Below are 8410 nucleotides of genomic sequence, written 5' to 3'. Positions count from 1 at the left end.
CACTTTTAGACAGATCAAATCAGAGGTGAGAGCAAAACATCAAAAGAGAAATCTTCAGCAATCAAGGGAAATGAAGAGTTGGAACTTGAGAGACAGATAAAGCCTATAAACACAGATTTAAGTGTCACTCACATAGAGGCAATGGTTAGAGATGGAGGGATGGATGAACAAGAGAAAGCTTAAAAGATGAGAGAAGTGAGCAGATTACAAAGTCTTGGGAAATGTCTGCCTTTGGGAGAAGAAAGAAAAAGAGAAGTGGACAAAAGAGTTGTCAGAGAGATAGGAGGAAAGCCAGAATAAAGTAGTGTCACAAAAACCAAAAAAGGACAAAGATTTAAGGAGTTGGTGGTCTACACCAGTGGGATCAAGCTCAAATAGAAATGGATCATTGCAAGCTGCATATTGACTTAGAAAACCACAAATTAGCAATATCTATGCTGTATTACATTTTTATTTGTTTTGTTAAACATTTTCCAATTGGATTTTAATCTGGTTTGAGCCAAATAAGCAGGCTGTGTACAGATGGGGAGTTTGATACCTCTGGTCTACACCATCAAATACTACAGAGGGGTAAAAGAAAATGAACCCAAAGAAAAGGACATTGAATTTGTCAATTAGGAGTCACATTCTCTCTTGACTTTTAGAGGGTAGCTTCAGGACATGGTAGAGATGGAAACCATATCGCCTGAAGTAAGAGTGAGAGTGGTCTGGAAGTACCTACAAAGACGACAAGATTGCCTTTTTGACAATCAAAAGAAGGAAAGAAGAGGTAATATCTAAAAGGAGCAAAAGGATTGAGGAAAGGTTTCTTTAGATTATAGGAGCATTAACCACATCTTTTTACAGAAGGGGATGGAGCCAGTGAAAAAGGAGGTCAAGTAGAACAATGTAATAGCACTGATCCTGGAGCCAGAGGACCTGGTTCAAATCTCATCTTGGGTTCAGTGCCTGTGTGATCTTCTGCACAACATTCAATGTCCTTAGGCCTCAGTTCCCTTATCTGTAAAAGTAGGAGATATAGTGGATAGAGCATTGGAGTCAGTTCACTAGGTTCACATCCTCAGATATTTATTAGCAAGTCATTTATTCAATCTCTCTGCATCTCAGTTACTTCACTTGTAAAATAAGGGAGCTGGACTCAATGGTTCTTAGGATTCTTCCCACTCATAATCTGATTCTATGAATGGACACCCTCTCAGGTCTTTTGCAGCTCTATATCTATAATCCCAAGGAGACTTTGGTCATGGCCTTGAAGCAGGATGGACTGCAGGGAAATGGGAAGAGACTGGAGGCATGGACAAATAGAGAGTAGGCTGCCATAAATAGTGAAGCTATGCACTAATAATATGGACCTATGGTCATTTGCATTCCATAAAATGAAAGAGAGAGAGAGAGAAACAGAGGGAGAGAGAGAATAATTAGTTGAGTAAGGAATTAAGGGATATCAGAAAGGAAAAGACTCAGGAAGAAGGAAGGAGGAGAATATGGCTGAAGACAGAGACATTTTGAGGTGAGGTGGATGTAAGCTCTTGGAATTAACATAAATTTATCTTCAATTTCTTCTTAAAGATGGAAGAGAGGTCATCTACCAAAGTGAAGAAGGTAAGGAGTTACTGGCATGCTTGAGAAATATATTAAAAAGTTTGAAATAACTCTGTTGAGGAATGAAGACTAAGGAATCTCTCAAATGTACAAATACTCAAATGTTATTTCATCGAGGTAGACATTAGCACTGGTGATTCAGGTTGAAGTCCATTTGTGCCCAGCCATTTTGTGCAGCTCTTCTGCAAGGTCATCCTCAAGTCCTCCATAAGCAGGCCACACTACGTGCCGTTCCTCACTTTCTCTTTACGTTTATACAAGGGCAGGGGGCAAATAGGGGCTATTGCTAGGTTATCCTTCACTCTCACCACGTGACCAGCCCATCTTCTTTGCTCATACATTCCTTTAATGGTCTCCTTTACATTACCCAGGTCTCCTTCCATAATTTCCTGTAATAAGTTGTGGCCTTTCTTCATTGCCCTCGGGATAATGCTCATTTTTGATTTCATTACTTGTAGCCGTACATAAGGAGTCAACAAGAGACAAATAATAGAATTGTTAAACAGCAATGAAAATCCAGTTGAAATTAGACGAACTATAACTGATGTTTAGTTAGCAAACTAATGTTTGCTATGACATTAGCAAAATATTATCATGAGCCTTGTCAATGTGTTTCCGTGGTGCCTAGGAGCAGGAGTTGAGAAAGCAGATCACAGAACCACAGAATGTTAGTTCTGAAAAAAAGACCAGAGGGATCATTTTGTTTAATGGAAGGGGCGGTTCAATCTACTTGCCTATGGCCTCAGGCACCATCCCTGTAACTTTCCCGACTAAAGTGTCCCTCCCTACCCACCACACCTGTAAGTATCTCTCCCATTAGAATGTAAGCTCCTCGAAGGCAGGGACTGTTTTTTGTATTCCCAGAGTTTAGCATCATTCTCAGCCAACAGTAAGTGGTCAATAAGTGCTCATTCATTTATTCAATGCTTTCATTTTGTTGCATATACCCAAAGCTCACAGCTAGGCCACCTTCTCTAGGAAAGGGAAATCAGGAATAAAGTCAACTGGTACATTTCAGATTAAGTAACACGAGGATGTCCCCAACTCCAGCTTTCATCATTACCATTTACTTTTCCAAATCCAATGCTTTTTCTATGTGGGCTCTTCACAGTACGAGCCACAGCCCCCTAACAACACAGGTACCTGAGAATATCCCCACATACCACAATAATAACAAAAGAGGAGTAGATCCAAGACCAAACACTGGGTGGATTCAGCTAAAACAAGTCTTCTATCCTCACCTGATACCTCTACATGACACACCCTTCCCTCTCCCAACAAGGTTATTTCTTACAACCACCAATCCCTTCCCAACTGCTCTCTTAACACCAAATCTTGGTTGGTTTGATTCAAGAGATTTTCAAGTCCCTTTCTGATGATGAAATTTGCTTAAATACCCTGGTAGAACAACCTATTCAGTCAGCTGCCACTGACCTCAGTTATTTCCCAGGCCCAGAACCCTGGCCCTGTGTGGAGGGCTCAGAGTTGGGGACAACAGTAGGAGGAGGGAAGCCAAGGAGAAAGGGATTCTAGCTTGCTAGTCAGGGCATCATTGAGAAGGCTTATCATTGAGTCCAAGAGAGATAAGATGGAAGGAAAGTCAAGAAGAGCATGATGGTCTGGAAAAACAAGATGGGGTTGATGGACCAAAAGTCACAGTGAGCAGTAAGGTCACAGTAAGAATAGGTGCAGGAAAAAAGAAGGAATGGGTGATGTGTTGGCACAGAGACTAGCATAGTGCATTATGGCTATTCTTATCTTTTATCATTTGGGTGAGGTACATTGACATTTACTGTCAATGAGGCAACAATGTTCAAATATAAATCCACGTAAGCGTCAGTATCTAGCCTACCTGCCAACAAGGTATAGATCTGGAATTCAACACACCCAGCATGGCATAGGATGTCTTTGTGGTCTGGGTTTGAAATATTTTTTAACATCCCCAACATTAAAGATAGGTATGACCAAATAATTCAGATTAAAGGGTTTGACAAGTGATTCATAGTATCTGTGTAACACAGAGAGGCCTCATGCGAAGTTGCCAGTCCTGTTGCCCTATATCTGGTAGTCACAACATTCCATTTTTCTCAACTTCCACGTTATCCCTGATCAAGAGGAAGCCCAAAAGAAACAGGGGGCTACTGTTCTCCAGTGAAATTCCCTTTAAAATAAAGTCTTTCATTTAGTGCAGAAAATCCAGAAACCTAGGGATACCACCCCAATTGTCCAAACACACTAGCCTTCTTATTCTTCTTTACACATTACACTCAACTACCTACCCCTCTCTGTTCCTTTGCACTGGCTGGGAGAACTGAAATGTTCTAACTCCTAACCTCTGCCTTTTGGAATCTCTGGTTTCCTGCAAAACTCAGCTTAGGTGATTCCTTTTGTATGAATCCTGTCCTGGCTTTGCCAACTGATAGTACCTCCCCTTCCATTGTTACCTTGAATCGGATTGGTACAAAACATATCTCACACACACTAAATATGTGTGTGTGTCCTCTAATAAGCTCCTAGAGGACAGGAATTGCTCTACTTTTGTCTTTTTATCACCAATCCTGGCACAGAGTAAGTGCATAATAATACATGCTGCATTGGTTGACTGTGCCAGACTTATAAATACTACCTGGTGGTATAGGGCAGATGGATTTCTTAAGGAAGCAGGTAGACTAAATGTAGATTTCATTGCCTCTCAGAGCAGGAGGGGCGGGAAGCTCAGAGTGGTTTTGGCACCAATTCTTCAGAACCCTCAAAAAGTATAAAATATTTTTGAGAAATAGCACCAGATGGAAACTTGATCCATAAATATAACTTTTATCGGAACAATTCTCAAGTTACTGTGAGAAAATTGTGTGATCCAGCCATATGATGAAGATGAAAGAAAATTTTTAAGAGAGGAAAGCTGGAATAAGAGCTCCAAGTGTATTTCCTGATGCATGAGGGAAATGAGGGGTGGGGTATAATGTACTAAAAGGATGATTATTGGAACAAATTGCTACCTTTGGAACAAAAGGTATCTCTGAAGTAGGTGGATAAAACAAAATCAGAACCAATGCCAAAGCAATGGATAAAAAGTATGAACTAAAACAACACGATCAGATGTGAAAAAGAATGGAAAAAAAGAATGACATTTTGATAATAATAGTTAACATTTATATAGAACCTACTAGTAGGCACTTTACAATTATTATCCCATTTGATTCTCACAATCACCTTAGGAGGTAGATACCATTATTATTCTCATTTTATAGATAAAGAAACTGAAAGAAATCGTGTTTTTTTCTGCTTTCTTAAATAAAAGTTGTTAAACACGATTTAACCATTTCTTGATGTCTCCAGGTCATCATGATCTGGTACCAAGTCATTTCTTGTTCTGTATAAGATAGCTATACTCTAAGGTGTCCCTGCAGTCCCAGACTGCTAAACTCTAAGAGTTCTTGTATCAACTTTTTGTGACTTTTCAGTCTAATTTTGGATTCTTAAGCTATCAGCTCACTTCTGACACTCCACTGCCAGTACATTGAAATCTCAATTTCAAATTTGTTTTATGTTGGTGATGATGTTAACATTTGTAAATCGATTTAAAAACATTATTTTCTTTTATTCTCACAACAACCTAGGTGGTAGATGTATTATTATCCACATTTGTACTGATGAGGAAACTGAAGCAGGCAGAGGTTAAGTGGCTTGACCAGGATCACACAGTTAAATAAATGTCTGAGGTCACATTTGAACTCAAATCTTCCTGACTCTGGGCCCAATTAAGAAATCAGATAGCTTATCTCGTTAGGATTGTATGTAAAAAAGATCAAAAAAGTCTCTCAGTGAATGCCAAAGGGGCTCTCCTATTGAGTAAAATAAGTAGGTTCTAGTGCATGGGCTTTGTAAGCTATTTCAGTCATACAGAATTTTATTTATACACACACACACACACACACACACACACACACACACACATATTTAGCTTTCTGTTATGTTACAAGTGGTCCAGGTTGCCAGGAGTCTGACCTTTGGATGAGCAAGGAATCAACTTTGAATCCTATATTGAAAATTAATTTTATTTCTGCCTAAGAGAAGATAATTGGGAATCTTTATTTAAGAGAGCTTCTCACATGTCTGTGAGGAGGGCCCTGCCTTTGGCAGGAAGATGAACTAGAAGACTTTCCAAGGCAATTTTCAACACTTTGATTGGCTCTAAATGCACATAATGTTCCTTAAATCATCTTTAATTTACATTAATAAATATAAGACACCAAATCTTATGATATAGAGATGTTTCTAATTTCTAGTTTGGATGGCTTTCCTCAAAAGTATTCCATTATAATTCTTACATAATAAATTCCTATGTATGGTGACTACTTATATAGAAAGTAAAATAATTTTTTTCTCTAAATTTTCCATGACAATGAAGTATAGAAAAGAAGTATATGATTAGAAGAATGGAGAATGTCAGTATTTTGCTATAATAACAAATTAATATTTTTCTCATTAAGTCTGTGTAGTACATACTTGGTAATAAAGTAAAAATAATTTAGTCAAAAATCATTGGCTACTTAGTTTTTTATTCTTTCTTTTATTGTTAGTATCAACAATTTTTGCATGATTTTCTATTGCCATAAAATAGTGAAACATTGAATGAATAATCAAACATTTGTTTGGAATAAACCATACAAATAAAACAACTCAAAATGCTTTTACCAAATAATAAAGATAATAACAATACTTCAATCCTTCAAATAAGTGAATATCAAACAACAACAATAATAATAACAGACTAGCTTACTGCTCTATAGACTCATTAAGTACCTACTATGTGCCAGCCACAACAGTAGGTGCTAGGAAACAGTCCTGGCCCTTGAGGGACTTACATTCTGTCAAGGAAGACAACATGTATATATACAAGGATATGAAAAATAAATACACTTTGAAGGAGGGGAGGCAGGAGCTTCTGAGGGGCTCAGGAAGAGCTTCATCTAGAAGGCAGCACTTAAGTGGAGCTTTGAAGGGAACTTAGAGTTTCCAAGTAGTGGAATTAAGGAAGAAGTGCATGAGGAACAGCCTGTGCAAAGGTGTAGAGAATGAAGATGGAGTGTTATGTGTGAAGAACAGCAAGAACACCAGTTTGGCTGGATCACAGACTGAAAACATAGCCTGGTTGTGAAAAATTTTAAATGACATTTAATGGACACATACACCCTCTATCTATAAATACAACAACATGAAACAAAATATCAAGCTTTTATATAATGCTTAAAAAAGCAAAACTATGATGCAATATGAATCAACTTCACTAATTGGATAGATCCAATGATAGCCAAATTAAATAGATGGCAAGCACACAAAGATGTGTGAGTAGAAATTCCAACCTAGTTTAGGTTCTTTGGTCCTTTAGTCTTTTTCCAGCTCCATTTCAATTACTTTGACATCTTCTTGAGTCTGGAACTATTAAAAAAGAGACACACACACATACACACACTTAGTGAAGCAAAAGATAAATGATTGCCAACAATCACAATGATGCCTGCCCATCAACAAAGCTTTATTTTTATGAATCAACAAATCCTCTCTCCCTCGATTCTCTTGTTTCCAGATACTCAATGAACAAATCAATATCATGTCCATGAAAAAAAAAATGTTCTTAAATAGCCCTATTTGTAATCATATATAGACCATAGCAGGGAGAATTCTGGGATTATGATTGCCTCCCTAATTGGGAGAGGGAGGGGAGTTTCTAAGGTGTCATATTAGAACAAAAGTGACATTTAGGTGAATGTAAAAGTAATGCTTTGCTCCCACCGGGATGGGGATGTGGGAATGGAACAGAAAGACCTCAGGAGCTAAAAACAGCCACATTTTCTCATTTACAAGGTTAAAGCTCCAAGTACCAGACTGAGGAGGAACCCCCAAAGACCAGAATATCACCAGAAAATACTCCCCACCCATTCACATGTATTGTGCGATAGGATCATAAATTGTACATCTCAGTACCTTAAAATCCTGAGGGCATGTTTCACCCATGCTTCCTTTGGATTGGCACACACAGTATATCGTCTGGTATAAAAGCTAGAAACAAAAAAAAAAAAACTTTGTTTATTTTATGCTTTGAGCACTTTCTAATTTTCTTATATTTTCAAGAGAAACTGCTTATTTCATGTACTTAAAACATTCAGTCATTTTCAAATCAAAATGAAAGTAATAATTAACTAGACGTGTTGGCAATGAAAGGAGAACCATTCCTTTATTTGCATAACAGGAAATACACTGGATCCCAAGTTCAAGAAGAGCATTCTCCCCTTCCCCCCAATTCCAGTACTGATTGTTATGGAAAACATGGCATGCCACATTATTTGTTAGCCATCTTAGTGTAGCAGGAAGGACCCTGGATTCAGAGTCAGAGAATCTGAGTGCAGTTATTGGACAAATCACTTCACCCCATTGTCTTCAAGCAAAGGGTTAGCAACCACTTAGCAAGTGTGTTGTAGACAGATCTTTGTTCAGCTACAGATTGGACTGGATGGTCTCTAAGGCGTTTTCCACCTACAAAATTCTCTGATACCCTTCCAGCCTCAGTTTCCTCATCTCTAAGTTGAAGATAATAATACTTCCATTACATACTTCACAAAGGTGTTTGAGGTATATGTAAATATAAATATGTGAATATATTACTGGATATATAATATATCAATATATCCTACATTATGTGATATAGAATGTATTATATGTCAGTGCAGCCTTAAGCTATTAAAGATCTTTGAACATTTTATATAAATGTATTTTTAATATATTGTCACTTCCAAGTATACGTGGT

General features: G+C 37.8%; 1 protein-coding gene across 2 annotated transcripts in view; it reads right to left on the bottom strand.

The window, feature by feature from the left end:
- Window positions 1–6147: 6147 nt before the first annotated feature.
- The window catches only part of CCL20 (C-C motif chemokine ligand 20), a 3764-nt gene continuing 1501 nt past the window's right edge, over window positions 6148–8410 (bottom strand). For both annotated transcript variants that reach the window (XM_027875993.1, XM_027875994.1), the window contains exons 3-4: window positions 7591–7665; window positions 6148–7044 (exon numbers count right to left, since the gene is read on the bottom strand). In XM_027875993.1, coding sequence (XP_027731794.1) covers window positions 7017–7044; window positions 7591–7665 — 103 coding nt within the window. In that variant the 3' untranslated portion in view covers window positions 6148–7016. The remainder of the gene's footprint in view (window positions 7045–7590; window positions 7666–8410) is intronic.

Source organism: Vombatus ursinus, unplaced genomic scaffold (assembly GCF_900497805.2).
Source record: "Vombatus ursinus unplaced genomic scaffold, bare-nosed wombat genome assembly UNPS02014810.1, whole genome shotgun sequence".
Classification (NCBI taxonomy): Eukaryota; Metazoa; Chordata; class Mammalia; order Diprotodontia; family Vombatidae; genus Vombatus; species Vombatus ursinus.
This window is presented reverse-complemented; position numbering and strand designations above follow the sequence as displayed.